Source organism: Mercenaria mercenaria, chromosome 18 (genome assembly GCF_021730395.1).
Source record: "Mercenaria mercenaria strain notata chromosome 18, MADL_Memer_1, whole genome shotgun sequence".
NCBI lineage: Eukaryota > Metazoa > Mollusca > Bivalvia > Venerida > Veneridae > Mercenaria > Mercenaria mercenaria.
In genome coordinates, this window is record NC_069378.1 from 26,431,935 (window position 1) to 26,456,869 (window position 24,935).

The 24,935-nt window shown below is 34.8% G+C and overlaps 3 protein-coding genes across 4 annotated transcripts; all 3 read right to left on the reverse strand.

The window, feature by feature from the left end:
* Nucleotides 1–324: 324 nt before the first annotated feature.
* On the reverse strand, nucleotides 325–8,912 carry LOC123526385 (uncharacterized). The gene is made up of 2 exons (XM_045305528.2): nucleotides 8,066–8,912; nucleotides 325–1,962 (listed from the first exon to the last, which is right to left on the reverse strand). The coding sequence occupies exon 2, from the start codon at nucleotides 1,948–1,950 to the stop codon at nucleotides 325–327; it is 1,626 nt and encodes a 541-aa protein (XP_045161463.2). The 5' UTR covers nucleotides 1,951–1,962; nucleotides 8,066–8,912.
* An 11-nt stretch (nucleotides 8,913–8,923) lies between these two features.
* Nucleotides 8,924–21,030, reverse strand: LOC123538629 (tenascin-R-like). Of its 2 annotated transcripts, none has more exons than XM_053529372.1 (10): nucleotides 20,919–21,030; nucleotides 19,985–20,159; nucleotides 19,323–19,458; nucleotides 15,078–15,169; nucleotides 14,112–14,250; nucleotides 13,389–13,673; nucleotides 13,064–13,258; nucleotides 12,587–12,651; nucleotides 10,575–10,751; nucleotides 8,924–10,216 (listed from the first exon to the last, which is right to left on the reverse strand). In XM_053529372.1, the coding sequence occupies exons 2-10, from the start codon at nucleotides 20,072–20,074 to the stop codon at nucleotides 10,067–10,069; spliced, it is 1,329 nt and encodes a 442-aa protein (XP_053385347.1). In that variant the 5' UTR covers nucleotides 20,075–20,159; nucleotides 20,919–21,030; the 3' UTR covers nucleotides 8,924–10,066. The 2 variants fall into 2 exon arrangements, with proteins under 2 accessions (XP_053385347.1, XP_053385348.1); XM_053529373.1 differs by lacking the exon at nucleotides 20,919–21,030 and adding an exon at nucleotides 20,525–20,544.
* LOC128550421 (atrial natriuretic peptide receptor 3-like) lies at nucleotides 20,966–24,830 on the reverse strand. Its single transcript, XM_053529375.1, has 2 exons — nucleotides 23,112–24,830; nucleotides 20,966–21,102 (listed from the first exon to the last, which is right to left on the reverse strand). Exons 1-2 carry the CDS (start codon nucleotides 23,791–23,793, stop codon nucleotides 21,068–21,070), a joined length of 717 nt encoding a protein of 238 aa, XP_053385350.1. The 5' UTR covers nucleotides 23,794–24,830; the 3' UTR covers nucleotides 20,966–21,067.
* Nucleotides 24,831–24,935: the final 105 nt, after the last annotated feature.

Below are 24,935 nucleotides of genomic sequence, written 5' to 3' on the forward strand. Positions count from 1 at the left end.
CCATGTGTATGGCCCGAAATATTCATATTCGGATACAGTGCAATATACTCCTCAACAGGTGGTGCTGACTTGAATTTCACAATAGGATTCTTGTCTTCTTCAGCATCCATGCCTGTTACCTTACCCTTTCTGCTAGTACCTCTTGCAAGCCAATGCCTTATAGAAAATGAATGCGTAGGCGAAGATTTGCAGCGGCAACAAATAAAAATTATGATACCAAGCACAAGACAGGAAACTCCAATTATAATAACATAATACCAGAATGATAGACCTGTGCGTTTCTTGACACTCATATCGCGTATAGCTGCCAATTCGTCAATTAAACTAGGCATACTTATTTGCGGTAATGATTTTAACTTGTGGGGGATTTCGGAGTTGGTGAAGTTTGGAAGTTGCAGCGTAAAAATCAGACCATAGTTTAGAGCTACTTATGTTAATGTTTGACCTTAGAATATCAACAAAGTTGTCAGTAATTTGGTAATTACTTTCTTTGAAGTAGTAAGCAGTTAATGACAAGTAGTCCCCATTTGCCACGCAACCCATTGGTAGTTTAAGAGCATCTAATGGAGCATGCGCAACCATGGATTTTGTAGTAATGCTCTTATTTTCAAAGCATGTTAAGGCCAACCTAAGTGATTTTTGACTTGTGATGAGCCATAAGCCATCAGAAATGTACATGGCTGATGGTAAATGAACGTTAGGAAGGACCACTTTTTGACAGAATTTCTCAATTTTCTCCTCCCTCTGTAAATATAAATGAATGATACATTTAGTTGAGAGCCCAACAGTATAAAGTGCAGACCGAACGTTGCAATAACCAAGATGTTTATTTGAACATTGTTTTAGTTCGTGTTCTGTTAAGATGGCATATTTCGTACGTTGGGTGTTTATAGCGAGACCTTTGCCTTCTAATTGATATTGGGCAAGCACCGTGTGAGTGTCGGTCTCTTGAATAGAATTATTAAATAAAGCGATAGGCATATTGATGAGCCTATACACATCAAATTTTTCGTACATTTCTAAAATGGGAAGGAAAGCAACAATAATTATTTGATTGTCAACAAAAATGGCCGAGCACTGTGTATTTTGATAATACTGCCATAGTTCGTGCTGTTCATTGAAAGGTAGTTTCAACATCGGGGGTAGGGAAGAACGTACAGATCTTAGAATAGCCTTTAATTGAAAAGGTTCTATAACTCCCGGAGAGAGGTGAGAAAGAGCCACTGCATCCAACTGAATTTCGAGGTGTTCATACAAAACAAAACCTCTGGAGATTAGCTCTTTGAGATTCTGAATAATACCGTTAAGATAGAAATAAGTTTGGACGAAATTTGTTAGCACAGTTAACTCTTTATGAACTCTATCTCTAAGGTTTGAAAGATTCCTATCAATACTGTCAAGAGCACTGATTATGTCATTTATGGTATTTCTATTTTCTTGTACCCCGGTTTTGGTAACATTAAGTACCGTGAGGCTCTCCTCAACAACATGCAGTATGGCTTGTTGTGTTTTTGCTAAATGAGCTACATTTTTTCGTACAGCATTGACTTGATCCTCTGTACTAGTTCCTGTTAACCAGCTTAGCACGTTTCCAAGAAATGGAAGGAGTGCACGTTTTGTGACCTTGTTACGATTGAACTTAGAACTTAATGTGGTTTGCATGTCTTTCAGATGCTTAATTTCTTTTTCTAAATTGAGAAAGACCTGTCTAAAAGAGGAGTGAGGCTCATCGTCATACTCTTGAAGTGTCTGTTTTGCGATAACCTCAACGAGTTTAATGTCGTCAGTTATTCTTGTAACAAATGAGTCATACGGAGTAAGGTCTAGTGTAAATGCTAATTTCCAAGTATTCCTAGTCAGAGTAACCTGATTTGTTTTCATAAATAAAACATTATCTCTAATGGTAAAGGCATTGACCATGCAAAGAGACAGCAGGGCAAGCAGCCACATTGTAAAGTGAGTCTGTAAATAGACAGAAAAGAAAATGCATCTCATGCAAATTCACATACCTTTAATGAATTAAAGATATTATAATATGGAGGTCTGTCTTCATTATTAGGAGTTACTTACGAATGATATATATATAAAAAAGTCAACAGAGAAAAAGAAAAACATTTACGATTACAATGTCAAAAAAAAATGATAAGTGGCTGGGGATGGGGATAACAGAACGCAGGATATCCATAAGCCTTGTACCCAAACACCAGCAACAAATGCATATGTAAGATGGTTACCCTTTTAAATGTACCCTTTAATTCTCAATCCTTCTTCTTAATAGACTAGTCTAGCAACTGAACAAAGTGCAAATATATACATAGGGGTAACTAACTGAACTAACTAAGGTACAAAAACAACAAAATGTCACCTTAGTCCCAATTCTCAGAGGACATATATTCATCCAGAGTGAACACCTGGTTCATGTTATAAGGGTAATTATTAGGGAGGATTCTGTGTTCCTCCCTATACTGAATGAACTGCCGGCGCAGTTCAATAGCTGCTCTATGTCTCGCCGGTAACCTGTCGAGGGCACTCGGGGGATACTGGTCCAAGTTTTTAAGGATGCTGCTATTACAGAAATTTTCAAGCGAGACAAAAGCATCCCTAAATTCGATATGACCCGATTGGAAAAGTTCTTCCTGTAACTGCCAGTAACCATAACTCATGCTTCTGGCAGAGCTTGCATTGAAATAGCGTTCAATAAGGTCTATGACCTTATATTGAAATCCACGTAGACAGATCTCATATAAACGAGAAGGTTCAAAAGAATGACCTTGATATATTGTCAAGGATCGTACAAAGGACAAGTCCTCCTTTACGGACTCTGGGAGGTTTTCGACTTCCCCTAAAAACCTGACAAAGTCACCGAGAGAATAGATGCTCATTTGTCTGGCAGCCATCGTAATTAATAAGCAACTGGCTGGAAAAAAAAAAAAAACCAACAAAGAAGTTATAACTTACGGACATGAAAGATAATAAACAAATACAAACAACAGTTACATATTTACAACAATTCTGAAGCCTTATAATAATCCAGCAATAGAATACAATAATGACTGCACACGACTAGAATTCCGTTTTCTTAGAATTTTAGTTTTGTCACGTAAATGCTGCACCCTTCCCGGGGGGGGTGAGATACTTCAAGTTTTGAAAAAAGCAGGTTTCACTGAGACCTGATCTACTTCCATGTCTTCATGGTTACTACATGACGTAACGTCAGAGGAGGAGTCTGATTCAGCTTCGATAGGTGTATTTTTGTTAATTAGGGAAGGGTCCGAGTTACCATCACTGTTTTGCCTATGCTTGCGTCGTCGCAATTTTCTTTGTATTTCGGCCAGGGGAATGTCACTATCGTCACTGTTAGAGGAATCTGAACGTTCGATTACTAATCTTTTAGTTCTATAATTAATAGGTTTCTGTTTGGTATGTGAGGATGCTGTATCAGAATCTGAGGAAGAGTCAGAACTGGAAATAGCTGCAGCTTGTGTAACTTTTCTCATAGAATTTGGAACATTTTCTACACCCCAGTCATCTATGTTTGCTTTTTTCAAATTACCAGCATGTGCATGAACGATAGAACTGTCTAATACATTACGAATTACAAAAGTAACTGGAGTTTTCTTTTCAATGATTCGGAAATACGGAGAATATCTATTGTCAAGTTTATTTTTGCGAGCATTATTTTTTAAGAATACAGCATCACCCACATCAAAAGTTACGTCCTGAGCATTTTCGTTTGCATACCTTTCTTGCTTACGTTTTGCCTCTTCTAAGTTCTTTTTAGCCAATGTGAAAGCTTTATGTTGTTGTTCTAAAGCTATTCGATGTTCAGATTCACCTAAGTATTTTCGACGGGGACGTAAGATATTATCCAAAGGCAGGAAGGGGTCTCGACCATACAACAAAAAGAAAGGTGAAAATTTTGTACTCTCACTCGGAGTAAACCTAATGCTAGCCAAGCCCTGTGCTAAATAAGTGTCCCAGTTCTTAGAGTTTCCACATTTTGATATGACATCCTTAATCGTTCGGTTACATCTCTCAACTTTAGCATTAGCCTGTGGTCTATAAACTGATGTCCTAATGTGGGAAATGCCAAGTTCTTTTGTAACATAACTTATTATCTCATTGCAGAATTCTGAACCATTGTCAGTTACAATTTGAAGGCAGCTCGAAAACCTTGGAAATATCTCATCAATCAGAATTGACGCAATAACTTCAGCATTTTTAGATTTAATAGGGAAATACTCAGGCCATCCCGTAAGCCAGTCTACAAATCCAATTGCATACCTATTCCCAGCTAATGTAGTTTCCATAGGACCAATTAAATCCATACTAACTTTTGAAAAAGGATAATTTGGAATTTCTGTTCTTTGAATTGGTACCTGACTTGTACTTTTTGATCGCATTTGACAAGTAATGCAACTGGATACATAGTTTAATAGTTGTTTGTAAAGATTAGGCCAATGATACTTTTGTTTAATAGAGTCGTAACACTTATCTGCCCCCATGTGACCTAGCTTATCATGGTACTGTGTGATAACGGAATCTCTAAGATGCTCAGGAATACATAACCTTAATATAGGGTCACCCTCGGGATCTGAAATGAAATAGAGGATATCATCAAGGACAACATATTTATTACTTGCTTTGGAGGGATCTTGCTTTTTAAGCAACTGTTTTAAGTCTACTAATTCCTTATCTTTAGATTGTTCTATCGACATGTTGAGATTACCACTGTCGAATGTTGGCCTCACGAAGGTTTTTGACGTTTGTGGTGACTGAGGTTGCTGGTTGCTAACATGTTTGTTAGGATCTATCCGATTTATATTAACCATGCCTATTTCATAAGTATTATCATGGATATCATCCTTACTGTTAATTTCAGCCTCTTGTTCTTTTGTCAGAGGGGGATGATTGATGCGCGAAAACATATCTGCGCATGTATTTTCAAAACCTTTGATGTATTGTATCTCTACGTCAAAACTGGAAATAGCTAAAGCCCACATCTGTACCTTCCTGTTTTGCATTGGAGATTGCAGGAGGTATTTCAACGGCAAGTGATCGCATTTCACCACAGTATGACAATTGTGAATATATGGAAAAAAACGTTCCAAACTGTACTTAATTGCATAACATTCCTTCTCTAAAATGCTCCATTTCTGTTGTGAAGGACTAAGTCTATGAGAAAGGTAGTGGATAGGCTTCTCATTGGGAACGTTTGGTAGGATTCTTTCATCAGGCTCACACTCTTGCACGAGTACGCCCGAGATACATGTATCCGAGGCATCCGTGTATATAATATACCCTTTATTTAAGTCAGGATAACCTAGCATTGGTATTTCTGTTAAACTTTTCTTCAATTCACGGAAACTTTTCTCACATTCATCGGTCCAATGAAATCTTGCATATTTTTTAGTTAAGGCTATCAGGGGTTCTGCAATTTTTGAAAATTTTCCAGTAAATCTTCTGTAGTAGCTGGCCATCCCAAGAAAAGAACGAACGGCTTTGGCAGTTGTAGGTGCAGGGAGATTTTGAATGACTTTAACCTTATCGGGATCAGGCTTAATACCTTTTTCACTGACTACAAACCCGAGATATTTGGTTTCTGGTTGGAAGAAGCTACACTTTTTAAGCTTAAGTTTAAGCTTGTGCTCACGTAACCGATTAAATACTGTTTGCAAATGTTTTAAATGATCATCTAAAGTTTCGCTTACGATTAAAATGTCATCAAGATAGCAAAATGCAAACTTTTCACATGAAGCAAGCACTATAGACATGAGTTCTTGGAATACAGGGGGTCCATTAGAAACCCCAAATGGGAGGACATTGAAAGAAAATAGCCCACGGTGACTTGTAAAGGTAACCTTCTCTTTATCTTCTTCTCTCATCTTAATTTGCCAGTAGCCACTCAAGCAATCAAGGGAAGTGAAGTATTTTGACCCTCCTAGTAGAGCTAGGATTTCATCAATTCTAGGTAGGGGCCAGGAGTTCTTTTTTGTGATTCTGTTTAACCTTCTAAAGTCTATACACAGTCTCTTTGAGCCGTCCTTTTTGTCAACAATAACAATAGGAAAGCTCCAGGGAGAGGATGACCTTTCTATTATTTTTGCCTCCAACATCTCGTCAATTGCCTTATCTACTACTGGCCTATTTTTCAATGGAGTGAAATAAGGTCGTAGCTTGATAGGGGGACTATCACCGGTATCAATTTTCATTGTTACCGTATCAGTCTGACTTAAATCCGTATTACTTTTAGCAAAGATATCAAGATTTTTCCTGATAACAGGTAATAACAAGTGTTTGAACTCTGTCGGGCAATTGACCTCTCCTAAAGGATTAATATTGTCGGAATCCTTATCAGTGTTGAATGAATTCATTTTATCTCCACTTGACCCAAAGGTGGTTATGTTGACCTCGTTCACCTTTTCTGCCTTAGCAATGATACAGTTTTTGCGTATGCTCATTGTTTTGTTAGTATTGTTTACAATTAATACGGGAAATCTCCCATCTGGCCCTATTTTAACTACACTATTTGTAACTAAAAGGCCCGGCTCATTCGTCATGTAACCTTCGGTAGTAGGAGAAATCTCATAAACAGAGGGTGGAAAATGTGAAGTTGTCCGTATTCTTGCTTCACATGTTTGCGAAGTTTGCGGTTTAATGACCTGTTTTTTCTGTATCCTAACTATCGAAAATATGTGTAAATCCTGTTCTAAAGGGATATAATTTCGGCCTATCCTTAGTCTTTGCAAGTCATAATAAACACGAACTCCAAAGTTGTACAAGAAATCTTTTCCTAAGATAACATTTCGTGTCATATCAGAAACGACAAAAAACAAATGGTTTAATTTCATTCCACCTATTTTGAAACTTAGCCTACATGATCCATGAACCTTAAGCTGCCCGCCATTAACTGATTGCAAATTTATATTTTTCTTTGATAATCTTGGTGGGAATGATAAAGAGTCATAAACTTTTTTATGAATCAAAGTCAATTCACTGCCTGAATCAATTAAAGCCTTGTAGTTTTGTTTACCAATTTTTACTAAACAAGAATTAGGGTTATCTGCCTTATTAAGATGATAAACTTTTTTAATTGGATATTTAAATCTCCTCCCAACGGCTTCTTTTTGTGAGGAGAATGCTAGTTTAAACGATTAGGACGACCTTCCCCATACAGAGCTTTATACTTGTAACAGTCCCTTCTAAAGTGACCTATCTTGCCACAATACCAGCAACTTCTATCCTGCACTTTATTTGTATTATTCTGATTTCCTGTAATTACAGCATTTACAGATCTCGTACGACAGTATCTTGCCGTATGACCTTTCCTATTACATAGTTGACATCTTCTAGAAGGCCTTAAATGATCTACTTCCATAGGTTCTTCTTGCCTACTTGTTTGTTGACCAGATGAATGAGAATCGTAGTCTGTGCCACGCCTCAACGAAAACCTTTTCCTAATATTTTGCTCTGCTACAGCAGTATTAATAGCAGCTTGTAAAGTTTGCGGATTTTCTCTTAAAACCTTAAACTGTAAATAATCATGTGCTAAACCATCGGTAAAATACCCGATAAGTTGGCGTTCTACCGCACCTAATCCTCCAGGCTGATTAGCGAAAGCCTCAGTTGCCAAAGAGATAAGTCTTTCAGAATAAATTTGTACGCTTTCCCCAATTTTTTGTTTAACCTCGCGCATTAATGTCAAAGCATGCTGAGGATCAGAAATTTCTGCAAAACGATCTGTCAATTCTGCCTTTAATTGTTGCCACGTATTATTCGGATGAGCCTGCATATATCTTTGTATGAAATCACTAACTGCCCCTTTGCTAGACTGATATGCAACATACTTAATCCTATCAGCATTAAGTTGTACCAAAACAGAATATTTTTCTATTTCCTTAATCCAATTCTTAAAAAATTTTGGATTTCCGTCAAATGCTGGTATCGTTTGATTAACGCCCTGCGTGCTTAATTGTGTACCTAAAGCTTGAATTTCTGTCGCCAGACCTGCTAAAGGATTAGCTTGCGCCATACTAGAAGGAAGGGGAAAATAAACAGGACTTACAGTTTTCTCTTATGTGTCCTTCTGCAATCTTCAGTCACACTGTCCCTTGACACAAATCTGTCCTTGCACTGTGTAAAATTGCTGGAACCGCTAAAACTAGAGTATAAAAGTCTACACATAAAATAATTGCTGGTCACGAGCACCAAGAAGAGCGATGTACCCCTATCAGCCGTTTTTAATATATAGTTCGTTAGTCGATCGTATAGTGGATTTTATTTAGTACAAAAAAACATGAGGTACAAAGTTCTTTAAATATGATTTATTCATTCCAAATCCCGTAATCATCCTGAATTAATTAATACATAATAACTCTCTCTCTAGATGCACATTTAAAATAAATAATTCTATCTTTCTTAAATTAATTTATCCATAGTTCCAAAATAGTCCTTTGAAATTAAATAAGTTTAATAAAAATAATTATAATTTAGAATCTTATATGCCAAAACTGAGAGACACCCATCATCTTACAGCTCTGTTCGAAAGCTGAGGCGCTCTGCAGTCTATCGAGGAGACCAGAGTTATATAGCAAAACCGTAAAAGATGATGTGTCAACTGCTGACCATTTCTCATGCCACCTTAGTGGAATTAGTATATAATATATTCTAACAAGGTATATTTAAGGAAAGCAATCCAGTAACATCTTATAATAAGGATAGATATCTGCACGCCGAATAGATACCACGGTGGAACTTTTCATGCTTTATCTAAACTTGCTGACCCTTAAATTAGTCTCGCCTTTACTATAGTCGAGCTATCTTAAAGAAAATGAATATGATTTCAATTTTAGAAAACAGTGAAAACAATAAAAACTCTCCTTAATAATTACCATAACGATACAGTCATAGTATTATACTGATCACAACACCACAAAGTGTACTTGTACAAAAAAAGAAGACAAAATCGTTTCAGTACATACCAAATAAATTACATCTTCTCTTGTTAAATTAATGTTTTCTCAACTAAAGCTACCATTTTTGGTTGCGGGTTTATCCCGCTACCAAAGTTAAAGTGTATTTCTGACAATCATAGCATCTTTATTTGATTCCGAATCACATCCAAAGGATGTTCATGTGCTACACAAAATAGTCCCATTCATGAACAATGCGGATGAGTTATCAATGAACAAGCAGTTCTTATTCAACCTTTGTCCACTTGCACTGACCATTTAGATTATATAAGATCTATCAATGATAAGGTATTCCGGCCCATGGTTACATCACAAGCTGGGTCAGGCAGAGTTCATCTTAGATATGAGGCACATTAAATTTGTATTTGTTTCTCATTCATGTATATTCATAGACTGGCATTTAAACAGAAAATAAATCTACCAAAAAACCCGCAACCAGCAGACATTTCAAGGCTTTGATTTTTTTATGAGCTTATATGGTAAATAGTAGAAAAATCATAAGTACTTATAATTTAAAATTTGTGTTGTTTATTTGAAAGTTTTCTGATAACAGCTCCGGATTTCCTTATTGACCAAAACTGTTTAACACCAGAGTTCTCCTATACTTTAGAGCAATACGTCCGCATGTGATCTGTCAGCATTAAATTTCCAGCATTAAATTTCCGGCATTGAATGTATGCACGCATTGAATGTATACACTATCTAAATCTAACCATATAACCTTTAGTCAGTATTAAGTGCACTCAATACGTGCGTACATCCAATAGGGGCGATTTAATGTTGGTGTATGTGATCTGTAATTTCAGTTGATGCTGACACACTGGTGAACGAGAGAGCAAATATCAAAATCAAAGAATTATATTTCACAATGTTGCAACTTGTTATAAAACATGCGTTTTCATGAACGCCCTGCTATATATGCGCGGTATGTCGGTATGTCTACAGGTAATATTGTATAATCCTGGCTTTTCTGTGACATTTTGTAGCCTCGCTGTAAATAGTACACATCGTTAGAATTAAGAAGGCTCAATTTATATAAACACAATTCGGAAAGGCCCGAGCAGATTTACACTGCAAAATATACATGTATAACCCTATTGCTTCCGCCTTAACATCATCCTTGTTTTGGATATTCGTTCGTCACTGTAACCTGCCCACAAATGGCGACACTCTTCGGATCCAACATCTCCGTTTAGATTTGAACTAGGAACATCGTGCTGACATAAGTTGTACCACCATGCACTCTAAAATATATTAACAAAAATTTTTTTCACACACAATGAAACAAATTCATATGAATAATTCAAATCATACGTATATTTTCTCATAAGTTTCACGTGTATATACTTGTATGCTAATGCATTTATGACGTTTTGTTTCGAAGTAAATACTGTTTAAACCTGAGTGTAAACAAATGTTGACCTCCATTATTTTATCGCGTCGCAATACATTACTAACTAAATCCCGTTTATTTTTCATCTTTTACTTTTTTTTACTGAACTCAAGAAGCGATTTTAAAGAACCTTAAAGGAATAGAACCTTAAAGGATAGGAATAACTGTTTAATTCTTGACGCAGTTTTAAAAAGAAAAGGTATGCATACTCGACAAAACTGGGAACAATTGACTGTATCTTCTTCATCATTGTCCATATCATGCGTTGAAAATTTCATGTTGTTTACCCCAGTCAAATCATCGCCGGGAATATTTAAAGATGGATCATAACTGAATGATCCCACCGAGATGGTATAGTCTAATGTGGCGTTACTTATGCCAAAATCCTGCAATGAAATTAAAGGATGATGCTAAAATACCCTTTTCATGTACATGAAGAATTATAGAACAAATCTTGTGAGAGCTTCCTACCTTAAACAGCTCTTTAAATTGGAAATATTGTATAGACTACATGATTAATGACAATTATAGTTGCAATAAGCTTTTTCGTTCACATCCTACGAGTTGAAATTAAGTCAAACTATTGGCTAAGATAAAACTGAATTGCATTCAGTTATAGGTTTAACGTTTTTGGTCTAAGGTTCAGTTATTGATGACTTATTATTTTTATATATAAGGTTTTACATAGGTTCACAGACATTAAAAAGAAAAATGGCGCGTAGAAATGGTAGTCAGGTTGTTTGCCAATAGGTTTGTTTTCAACACTTACACGCTAGATTTTTACTTGAGGTATTTGTATTTTTTTCTATCCTTTTTTTACCCTACACAGGGAAACTTTTTTTGCCATAAGCAGAACTTTGATAAGAATTTATTGCATAAGGAAGATGAAAACAAGAATATTTTATTACATATGTCAAGCATTTGCATGACAATATTGTATGCCAATCGGAAACCTATTCGGAATGCTTATGTCTAAATTAACAATTGTGATTGTGCAGTCAAGATAGATTTGAAATGAATTCATACTAAAGGGAAAAAGGTTTTAACTTGCCTTTTGGATCCCTACTATCTTTAAAATCGAAAATGTAAATATGTAACCGGAAATTATTTTGTAACAAAAGGTGTAAAACTCTCTTAAGTACTAATAAAAGAATATATAGTTAAAATTATTATCTATCTAATGCAGATATTTTTCTTTAAGGATTCTCTATCAGTCCTGATCATTTTTATAGGTTATAGTCATTGTGATGTAACATATCAACTTAATTGTAATTTCCAGAAAAACAGCAATGGTTTTTGAGATCTTTTTTTTGTAATTGATATATAAAAAAAATTCCTTTCTTTTATTATCGTACGATCTGGATGTCAGTTTGTACATACCTAAAGGACAAAGAAATTGATGAAAGATGAAAATTTGATTGTATTTTAAATACAATTGCTCCGTTTCAAGCTCAGATTGCTTCAGCTATTTGGTCCAAGAGCTTTTCTACAGATCTGTAAAATCAGGCATCGACTAAATAAAAGATCAAGGTGATTGTGAGCTAAATGCAAATATAAGGATCGGATGATATTTAGGTTAAGTGCTTAGACTATTAGTTAAAAATATACTCGCCACCAAATTTTTCCTTTTATGAGCTGGATTTTTATTTACAGTTGTCTGAAGTAAATTTCTATGGATGTGTAAAGACAATATTTGTAAAATTATTATTCTTTATGTATAACGTTGAACTCACCATGAACTTAAAAGAATAAAATAGATTGTAAATATGTGATTTTAATAATTATAGATTTTTGGCATATGACAAAAACAAACGAATACAGTACAACCACTATATCACAGAATAATGTTTAGATGGTCATCATTTCCACTACATCATTTTTAACATGCAGTCTACTTATGACTTTATTGTTAGGTTATGACGTTTTTATTTTTCTTGAAAAATGATTAATAAGATAGATGAGCCGCGCCATGAGAAAATCAACATAGTGTGTTTGCGACCAGCATGGATCAAGACCAGCCTGCGCATCCGCGCAGTCTGGTCAGGATCCATGCTGTTCGCTTACAAAGCCTATTGCAATTAGAGAAATCGGCAGCGAACAACATGGATCCTGACCAGACTGCGCGGATGCGCAGGCTGGTCTGGATCCATGCTGGTCGCAAACCCACTATGTTGATTTTCTCATGGCACGGCTCAGATGTATCTCAGTAAAAACATCTTACTTGATATAGTGCGACAGCTCTGTCATTGTTAACGTTCTCTATGTCAATTCGCAGCTCATATGTACCTAAATATAACACAAGAAGAGTTGATACATTATAAGGTATTTTTCTGTACTTTAAAATGGAAAATAGCATTTTCAGCTCAGTAATCTATGGTAGTTACATTTTCTCAACGGTCCATATTTTTGCATCGGTTGGCAAAATATTACTTTATGAACAGGCTTAATCAAACCGAGCCTGCATCATTTAAAGTATGTCAAGTTAGGCGATCTATGATTTTCCACTTCTTTTATCTATATAGTTATATGCAACTATTTACTTGCTTTAATAAATATTTTCAGATTAGCATCTATCTGACGTAAGATACAAAGTTTTTAACTTTAAATCCCGTTTATTTGAATTAAGTGTATCTAATTCATCAATTTTTTGAGCATCATCTAACCTTCAAATGAATAAATGGGTAATTTAAGTTCTGACCTTGAGACGTTATCTGGTGTATCTGACTGAGACCTAACCAGAAATTCAACGTAGGATAAACCTCTCCAAATCCGTATTCATATTCAACCCATGTCTTGTAAAAATCGTAGGTCAAATTTTCTCTGAGCTGGAATATGGTCCAACCACCACCGTCTGTTTCCAGGTCACAGAGTACTTTGTACCCAGATTTACTTCCTACAAAGTATATCAGAAAATACATGTATACAAGTTAAATATGTCCATGAAACAATACCATACACTTTAAAGAAAGAAAGAAGGTCCTTTTCGAATAAATCTTTGCTCTAAATCCGAAATAGGAGAATACCTCTTGGGTAAATTTTGTAAAGTCCTGAAGACGTGTAACCGTTTTTGAGGACATCTGTACAGTCAATGCTTTTCAATGTGTCATCTGGCATTGGCAACGGACATTTCCTTGAAGACTCCAAATCAGCACGTCTTTGTGCTTGAACATATTTGGCCATCGCAATCAAGCTTGTGTTGTGCTTTTTGATTGATTCAGAAATCTTTGTTAGAGTTTGTTGCAAGGTCTGTAAAAGTTCCTCGGTTTTTCTTTTCGTTGATTTCTCAGTAAAGGTATCGTTGTGTCCAGCTAGGTAGAAAAATAAATTATTGTCGTCTTAAACAAACAATATTGTCAATGATGTTATGACATTTATTTTACACTGTCCAGTATTTTTTATATACTATTACTGATTATTTGATGCATGTTAAAATCTATATGCATTATACTATTCTACTTCGGAGAAATACTACCCACGTTCTGCATACAAAGTTTTACGGTTATGGAGCGGCAATGTTATGTAAAAGAACTGTAAATATACTAAACATTCTTTCCATCAGGAATACGGTATGTAGCTTTTGGGTTCCAAACATTTACCTCTCTCTCAACAAAACATTGTATTTCTTATTGAAGTCTAGTTTGTTTTACAGTGTGTTTGCTTTTTGTATACTCTATATCAATATCAGTGAAAATGTGATGATTAAGTTTCTTACTTTTTCGAAATTATTTCTGTGGTAACAACCATACCTTCAGGAGGACACTTAGAATTGTCATAGCCACATTTCGGTGTGTCTGGTGGGGCATGGTGGTAATTTCCAGGCCATTGTATAAATTTTTCTTTTATGTATTCAAAACGCTTGGATTGTCCGAAGTAATTGGCAACCACCTGAAAAGATATCCGTTTCAATCATTAAAATAATAAATATTGCTTTACTACACTTTGACTTAAACGTGATTCAATCATAATCATATTTAGAAAAAAAATCATTAGTTTTTAATGTACAAGATTACAATTCCATAATTATTTTCTTTCAGTGTATTTTCGATATGATATTCTTTCAGTCAAATTTGTAGAAACGTTAATATTGAGCATGTTTCTTTTTTGTTCTAACAAAGATGTTCTGGAACTGTTCTTAACACAAATCGAGTCACAGCTGCAAATAAAAGTTAAACCGAAACTTTACGATGGAAATACATGATCAAACCGGATTCTGATAAAAATTCAAACTCGACTACACATCTTGAAAACTTAAAAGCGGCTTACATTTCCTTTCTAGTTAATCAGAACCAGGTAAAACTTTACACGCTTAATATGACGTTTCATCGCCTCAGGTCAATTATTTTCTGCGATAAGTTTGACACATATTTGGACACACGGGCAGCCCAACGGGCAAATTCAGTCTACCGCATTCCAGCAATCCCACCCGCCCCCAACCCCCCCCCCCCCCCCCCCCCCCCCCCCCCCCCACCTCCCAAAGAATAAAAACAAAAAACAAAGACTGAATAATTAATATCATAATAGATGCACTTGTACATGTACATTCTAGATAAACATTATTAGAATTTTTTACATAATACTGAATCGAGCATTTACTTGATGAATCCGATATATATAATGTTTACTCCAACTTATATTTAACTGTTGGTTTTTAAAATACTGAATTGTAAAAGGAAAAAAACTGATTCGTTTTCAGTTTGATATACATAAAATACCTCAAAGTTTCCTGTCATTATGTTCATATCCAAGAGCGAATAGTCCGCTACTCTGTCTCCATTTTCGTCTATATTTACAGTTCCTGTTATACCTGCATAAAGTTAAAGTAATTTCCTATATCTCGAACAGGTCTGTTATACCTGCATAAAGTTAACGTAATGTCCTTTATCTCGAACTGGTCTGTTATACCTGCATAACGTTAACGTAATGTCCTATATCTCTAACAGGTCTGTTATACCTGCATAAAGTTAACGTAATGTCCTTTATCTCGAACAGGTCTGTTATACCTGCATAAAGTTCACGTAATGTCCTTTATCTCGAACTGGTCTGTTATACCTGCATAAAGTTAACGTAATGTCCTTTATCTCGAACTGGTCTGTTATACCTGCATAAAGTTAAAGTAATGTCCTTTATCTCGAACTGGTCTGTTATACTTGCATAAAGTTAAAGTAATGACCTTTATCTCGAACTGGTCTGTTATACCTGCATAAAGTTAACGTAATGTCCTATATCTCGAACTGGTCTGTTATACCTGCATAAAGTTAAAGTAATGTCCTTTATCTCGAACTGGTCTGTTATACCTGTATAAAGTTAACGTAATGTCCTATATCTCGAACTGGTCTGTTATACCTGTATAAAGTTAACGTAATGTCCTTTATCTCGAACTGGTCTGTTATACCTGCATAAAGTTAAAGTAGTGTCCTTTATCTCGAACTGGTCTGTTATACCTGCATAAAGTTAAAGTAATTTCCTATATCTCGAACAGGTCTGTGTCCTATATCTCGAACTGGTCTGTTATACCTGCATAAAGTTAACGTAATGTCCTTTATCTAGAACTGGTCTGTTATACCTGCATAAAGTTAAAGTTATGTCCTATATCTCGAGCTGGTCAGTTATACCTGCATAAAGTTAAAGTAATTTCCTATGTCTCTAACAGGTCTGTTATACCTGCATAAAGTTAATGTAATGTCCTACATCTCGAACTGGTCTGTTATATCTGCATAAAGTTAACGTAATGTCCTACATCTCGAACTGGTCTGTTATACCTGCATAAAGTTAACGTAATTTCCTACATCTCGATCTGGTCTATTATACCTGCATAAATTTAACGTAATGTCCTATATCTCTAACAGGTCTATAACAATGTGCAGTTTTACAATCTTATGAGTTTTGTACTCTTCAGTTGATCAAAATACAAGAACATAAAGAAACCCGAACCCTCTGGTAAAACAGTTTATAATTTCTGAATTGGTTCTTTCTATAGGGCTCTTTAAATGAATGTATTATGACCTATTTTCACATATGTAATACACTTTCCATTTGTTTTTGTCTTTATTATTCAATATTTTTAAAAAAGTATATTTTTTGTTTCGTTTTGCCAAAGGAAGATAATGCATTTACGAACGAGAAGATTGTGATATTGACCCAGAAATGTATCAATTACTTCGCTAAGCAGTGTGGCATATAAAATGCTTTTAACAATATATATTATGCCTCAAAGAAGAATTTGACAAAATATTTGAAATGGAGAGCGCACGAGCACTGTCTTAGTACGTACGGAATGCCGTAAGGATGAGTTTGGTGTTCCGATAAGTGAGAAACGAGCGTATTGCTTCCATATCAAATAGACCTTCTTAAAAATTTAATACTTTCTGTGAAACAGACTTTCATTCTTGTATTTACAAATCATTATATTTCATAGTTGTCTTTAGCACGTGAATTTATGAGGTAATTTTCAAGTTACCTACTTAGATTTTACGATTGCGAGACAAAGTGCAAATAAGCAAGTGCATATAGATGTACATAATGCAAATACTCAATCGGAAATAATCTGAATTTTCATTGTATCCAGCGGTAAAAAGATTTTTTTTTTTCGCATGAAATGTTAGGACATATTTCAAGAAGACGTGTTATTAAGTATAATTTAAGGTGCAACTGGCGATTAATGATTTCTTTTGCACTGAGAATATAACAATATGAAATAATTTCTTTTTATGTGCTCCCACCCCTCCCTCGCAACCATCCAAGTTGTGTTTGGGTGGGTCAATTAATGTTGCCCTAGCCCGCCCATTCGTCCGACCGCATCAGTCCCGGAATTAGTGTCGGGCATATCTCAGAAAGTATTGACCCAATGTCATCAAACTTCACAGGACTGTTATCAGTATTTCCACTTGAGTATATAATGTTTTAATTTGATCTCACACAGTCAGACCAGTGTTATGGCCATTGACGTAGTCGCAAGTGTACATAAAAGTTTGTGTCGCATGTATCTCATTAAGTGCTTCAGGATTTTCGTTGCATATAGCTTAAAAATAATAGAGACATGAAACCATGTAGGAATAATATGCAGCATGTAAAGTTGTAACATATTCGGGGCTGAGCGACCGCCAAATACTTGTTTTCGCTATAATTTACAAGGAAAAGTGACAACGCCCTTATGCGGCCATGTTTTTGACGCTGACTCTGACAAGATTTTTAGATTTTCGCTTTATACATATAGGGAAAAATGACACCGCCCTTATGCCACCATGTTTCTCAACGTATCATTAAAATTGTTTTAAGATCGGGCCAGCAGTTACATACAAGATTATTTTTAAAGTTAACACCATTGTACATATAGGGAAAAACGAACATGCTTTTTGACGAATCAGAATAAGCTGAACACAATTGGAAGAGAATAACACAAGAACTATTCGTGTGAAATTATTTCAACACCGGACAAATCTTTCATACAACAAGATTTTTAAAGTTTCCATGTAAAAGTTACCATGCCCCCTGGTGGCCATGTTTTCTGACGAATCGGAAAATTTAAACAATGTAGATAGAAGGTCACACAATGACCATTTGTGTGAATTATATTAAAATTGGGATGACTGTTTCTGACAAGACTTTTTTTTATTTACTATATACATATAGGTAAAAGCGACCACGCCCTTTTGCAGTCATGTTTTTTAAGGAATCGGAATAATTTAAGCAATCTTGGTAAAATGTCACAAAAGGCCCATTTTTGTGAAATTATTTTAAAATCGGGCCAGGATTTTGATACAAGAGGGTTTTAACAGTTTTCACTATATACTTTTAGGGAAAGTGACTAATTGACAAATTGGAATAATTTGAACGTTCTTGGTAGAGATTTACACAAGGACCATTTGATATCATGTAAAAATATCTAAAAATCGGGCCTGTTGTTTCTGACAAGAATACTTTTAAAGCTTCCATTATATGCATATGGGGGATAGAGGCCACACCCTCCTAAGGTCATGTTTTTTAACGAAATAAAATAATTTTGACAATTTTGATAGATGGTCACACCAGAACCATTTACATGAAATTATTTAAAAATCGGGCCACCAGTTTCACTCAAAAGGAGTTCAAGTTTCTAGTACGTACGTATAGGGAAAAGTTACGATGTCACCTGGTAGACGTGATTTTTACCGAATCAAAGTAATTTGAACGGTCTTGATAGAGGGTCACACAAGGCCTATTTATGTGAATGTGTTCAAAATCGGACTAGCAAACGTGACCACACACTTTGGCGGTCATGTTTTTGTTTTTGATTTCCTTTTCTTGACGAATAATTTCGGAAATATTATAAATAATTTAAACATTTTTTGTAGCGAAGAAACATTTTATAATTTTCACAAAAACAGTTCGAAAACTGCTATGACTCGGAATGATAAGAAGTTTTAAAGTAGGTTTATTACATTATGACGAAGAAGTGTATTCAAATCTGATTACGATAGTATATTGGCTAACATATTATAAGTGAATTTAAATAACGTTTTATGTAAAAAACAACAAAAAACCAGCAAATCTGAATTACGATAGTATTAATTACTAAATATGTTTATGTCTTCGAAATAACTAAGCGGAAGTATTAATTATCTGAACAAAATACAGATTTTCCGTATTGTGAAAGTAATATTCAGATAGCGTAATATATTGTTCATATGCAGGAATAACGTATGTCTGTATATTAATAGTCTCGATATTTCTTACATGACAGAATAGGACGTAAGTAATTAGACAATTTCCTGTTTCTTAATCTATACAATAGTTTCAGTCTAATACAGAACAGAAAATTGTACAATATAATGTTTTATTCATTTCGCGGTTCGAAATTGTCCACATACTATTTCTCCGATAAAATATATAATCAATTTATGTTTGTTATTCGCTAAATTCTATTTTAACAGTGTTAAACAAACTGATGTGCAAACAGCTCTACAAAGCAGCATATTTACCTCGAAATGTTCTGTTCCACATTTGTTGTGTAATATATGTACCGTTCCTTAAAGATACGTTAGCTTTCAGCGCATCTTTGACAGCTAGTCCGTACAACACAATTGCATCATGAAATGCTCCTACCAAACTGCTAACCTACATTATTTAATACGAAGTAGAAAGTGAGTGTATGGCCCTATAAATATTTTATTTATATTTTCTCATTGATATAACATATGTTGTGGCTATATCTCTAACTGATACCCTAACCCCTTTACATAGAACTAACAATTGTCCGAGCCAAAAGTAAGAACCATTACATAAAGCTATTTACATTTATTACAAAATGTACACATTCGCAAGAAAAAACGACAAAACTTTCATTGAATTTTTACTTTGTGTCTATCTTAATGCACATTCCTTATATTGTCTTTTTGTGGAAATAGATTAACCACTGTAATACAGTTTGAAAGTCATTCATTGACATTCTCTGTTAATGGTTGAAAACCCAAGCCAGATGCATTGCCGACACTAGCTAACGTTTACGTATTCTGTGGGGATAATTATTCTCAGGCAGCGAATGGTGATCTTATAACTTGAATTTAAAAAATTGGACATAATAAAGAAAATAAAACTGAAGCGCCTTTTCTTAACGAACGTATTATGGAGCTAGAACTCCTACCTGTAAATAAGGACTATTTGTTCTTTGTCCGACCTCACTGACGAATTGTTTATATTCTGGATTTGTTGGATAACGAACAGTTATAATCATGAGTGCCTCATAAGCCTTTCTGGCTTTCTAGTTTCTCTCGGATGTGTCACTTGCACGATACCAAGGCATTTCAATTTCAGCTGTGCTAAAATCAAAGAAGATAAATAATATACATGCTATTTTCACGGCGATGTATTTCAATACTCAGAACTGCATCAAGTTGTAGTAGATTATTTTAATTTGACGAAAATTGAATTGTTTGATTGGAAAAAAGAACAAACTATATCTCCTCTTAAACTGACTCTAGTTTCTATCTTTCATGTGTCAATTAACATAAAATTTTCTTCGGTAGAGAAAAAAAATATTGTCTGGAAAATTTGTAAACAGACGCAAAATTCATTAAGTGTAAGGAAAACATATCATTCTAATAAATATTTGCGATTATACACTTGGACAATTGTTCAATCGTAAGGAAGACATATATGCCAGTAAACATGTGCGATTATTTACCTGGAAAATTGTTCAAACGTGAAAGACATACTATCCTAGTAAACATTTGCGATTATGTATCTTGAAAATTGTCCAAGTGTAAGAAAGATATATCATCCTTGTAAAAGTTTGCGATTTTACACCTGAAAAATTGTTCAAGCGTAAGGAAGACATATATGCTAGTAAAATTTTGCGATTATTTACCTTTATTTTTCTTGTAAAGGTTTGCGTTTGCTTTCATGGAAAATTGATCAAGAGTAAGAAGATGTATTTTCCAAGAAAAAAAATCGATTATTCACCTGGGAAATTAATCTCATTCGAGAAAGTGTTTGTGGTTATTTACGTGAGAAATGTTTCAAACATAAGGAAGACATATCATTCTTGTAATACCTAGTAAATATTTGTGATTATTTACCTGGAAAATTGTTCAAACGAAAGGAAGACATATTCTCCGTTGTCAAAGTTTAGTTCATGTGCCTTTATCATAGTTTCTCGAATTAGATTTGGACTCGCACACAGAACCAAAACTGAAAACAAGCAAACGTTAGACGAAGCGTTGTCATGCTATATCTTTGTAGAAACGTACGAAACACCACACACTACAAACAGAAAAGCAAGTAGTGTAGTTTACATTTCAAAGTCAGTCTGTCATTAAAGTTTGTCAACGCTTCGAGATTTAAGATAGTGTTACGTTAAGAATCATTAAACTACATGAAATAACACTACAAATAATACTTTACGTGCACCCTTTTACAACATTTTAAGTGAGCAACTTAGCACGTAGTACAATAATAGAGACATCTGTAAATGTCTCAAACCAGATGAAACTGTTTGTTGTTGTAATTTAATATGTAGATAAATATTGAAAAAAGTAGTTGTTGAAACTATCCAATATCAGTCTTTCCTGATATATAAAAATAAAGTGATGAAACAGAGGCTTGTGTTGTTTTGAAACATAAAATAGGAGTTCCTTTTACATTCTGTTTTTAAAATATTTGCATATATTTGCATAATAGCTATTTCAATAAAAACCCAATGAGTAGAATAATAAAGTCAAAAACTTATACAAATAAAGGTACTAAGTGTGTGTTATCTAACGTGTCCAGTAAAAACTTATCTTTCGTATTAACTAGCTAGAATGTGGCAGCCGGTGGTCATTTACCATTACATTTAAATACTTCTAGAAGAAATATTAAGAACACTGCACTTTACAACAATAATTTAAAAGTACTGAATTCACCAATTAAATCACCTATTATAAAAAAATACAACATTCAAACAGCTGCTACTGAACTCAGTCTCTTAGTATCATTCTAATAGGTGCATGTGCTGTCCTCATTGTAACTGTAACTCGACAATACGCTCTACTGTAAAAACATATAATAGAAACTACAATATAAATATTCAATCAGACATTTCTTGAAAATCCCTCTGATATTATCCACGTAATTACATGAAATACCAGTTATTGTGGTATACATTATGTTGGGAAAACGACACGACCTCTTAAGACCAGATTTCGGGAGCACTGTTTCAAAATTCGCGATAATAATAAATTTAGAATTTTCTTATACAATCATTTTCGTAAAACTGGACATTCTGTTAAGATGTTTCTGTTCAACCTGTTGAACAATTAAAATATGATGTTGATATGACTAAATGGATTAAATTTCTACAAACACCCTTTTCGTTAGGTTTGAATGATAAAATTTATCAACAGGGAAATATTTCAAAAGACTTCAGAATTGATATGAGCCGTGCCATGGGAAAACAAATATAGTGGGTTTGCGACCAGCCTGCGCATCCGCGCAGTCTGGTCAGGATCCATGCTGTTCTCTAACAATTTCTCCAATTCCGATAGGCTTTAAAAGCGAACAGCATGGATCCTGACCAGACTGCGCGTATGCGCAGGCTGGTCTGGATCCATGCTGGTCGCAAAGCCACTGTGTTGGTTTTCCCATGGCACGGCTCAATTATATTCACTCTCTATTCTCCTAGAAGATGATAAAAGAATCAGACATATTTTCTCTATAGAATTCCTTCGTCTAAAAACGTTGAAGAAAAAAGCAGACCAGAACATTCTTACTGAATGGAAAAGATATTTTTTTTTTTAAATCATAAATACTCGAATAAAATTCTGTGAATCAAACCCTTCCTTATTACCTCTAAACCCCAAGTTTTCACTTCGAAATTGAAAGAAAGCTTTATCTAAGTTTCACACGTATTTTGTTTTAACTCCTGCAGATAAAGCTTCAAATAGTTATATGTCGCATTTACTAAACAGAAATATTGAAAAATGAAAACGCATCAGTTATCGCCACAAGATGAGAATAATATTGTAAAAAGTCACTTAGATTAATGTACAGATTTATTGTCGGACTTGACGGCAATTAGATGAAGCTCCATGCCTAAACTAGACAAAAGAGGAAAATTAAAGTAGTAAAATTCAGTAAATTCATCATTAAAAAAATATTATGTTTTAGATAAAAGAAACTGTTCTATGTTTCTCAAACATAGGTTTTGACAGATAAGGAGATTTTTTTTGAAAACAACAAAAACTAAAACAACGTTTTTGTTTAAAGACAATGTTAATGAAGAAACAACTTACTTCTGGATTGTAACGAAGCAGAATGAAGTATTTCCTCGATATCTGAATGGTATGGATTTGTGTCTTTAACTTTTCCAACCCATGGTCTTCTTTGAGACTTGACCCTTAAGTGATAAAGTAGGTTCTGAACCAAGATACGGCAAGCTGATTCCCTAAAATTTTTCTCAAAATGTATGACGGCTATATTTGTCCAGTTAAAACTATTTGCCATAGCTACGAATGCTTCAACCGTATTAGAGTTGGTTCCGTGTACGCGAGTTAGCAGTTTAAACTCAGACTTTTCATATTTAAAGTCTGCAGCCAGTGCGCCTGCACTTAGTACTGGAATATTCCAGTGAGGACTGAATCGCGCGACAGGAGCTACTGCATAATCACAAAAGGGTCCAATAAACACATGTACATGTTCAACCGCATATAAATCGACAGCTGCTTTAGGTGCAAGATCCATAGAACAATTAGAATTTTTTACTTCTTGTAACACATTAATTCCTGGTACTATCGAAGGAAGAACCTTTTCAATTGCAATTTCCAGTGCGGGTAGAACCCATTTTATACTAAATGGATAAGTATCGGCCTCCGGTAGAAGTATGCCCAATTTTATTTCCGTTGAATAACACGTTTGAACAACACTTAACAAGAAGATAATGCAACAGTACATCATTAAATACGCTTTACCCGCCATAGTGTACTTATTTAGCTTTATTATACCTAAAGAAAATACTCTCGATGGATTATGCTTTTACAGTCATGTAGCCACATCACATTTGCACGTAAGTCATCCCAGCTGTTCATGCTCATGCTAGTAAGAATGTAATATTTATTTATATCACTTTTCGATACGTTTGACGTACACCTTTTTTGCATAAATCATTCCGTTCTCTGTTACCACATATGTACCAGAGGAAAAGTAGCACTCTTTAACACGGCTCAGCTTGTTAGTCTTATTAAATTTTGACTGTTACTTTTGCAAATGGGATTACACATCCCTTTGAACTCAGTAAGCTGGTACTCGAATTTATCAAATTTAATATTTGACATACACCACTCTTCGAAATGCTCTACCAATGTATGATATATCAAATTTCCACATAGTCTGTTTTAATAAAACATTAAGTTTTCACGAACTATCGCAATGAGCCGGAAGTAAAAGAAGTATGTCAAACAAAACACATGCGCACAAAGGGTTGAACACAAAAGCTTTCTGATAGCTTCGTTCGGTAAATAAGTAATTTTTGATTTTAAAATGTCAGACAAGATGTAAATTTCTTCATGTTTCTCGCGGTTGATTGAAACCAGAACACCAGTCGTAACGATATATATTTATACTCGGAGTCTGCTGTTATATTGTCGGTACTTTTGGTTCACTTACTCCTTTTGGATGATTAAGATCATGGCATTCAAAATATTTGCCCCTCACAGCAGTTGGTTTGAAACCCCAGTTTTGATCTAAATTTTATTTCATATGAGGACACCATTCATCAGGCTTACTGAAGATCAATGGTTCTACCAAGCTGCCGTTCGTGTCAAAAATAATGCCCAGAGGTGCATATACCTGTGACCTTCCTCAACCACGGAAAGCTGAGAGGTCGCAATATGACCTGTAATTGTGTCGGTGTGACTTTACAACCAACAGAATATGAACTCTGTCAAAATACTTGATCAAAGAGTTGCGCTTTACCCGGCACTAGGGGACTCATGAACCGAGACCTCCGTTCTAAAAGGAAATTATCATTTTATTTGCTTTTTCCAAACAGTCTGGTGCATGGCACCCATACAATAACATACGCAAGGTTTCAAAGTTTTTATCTTTCGTTGACAACATCT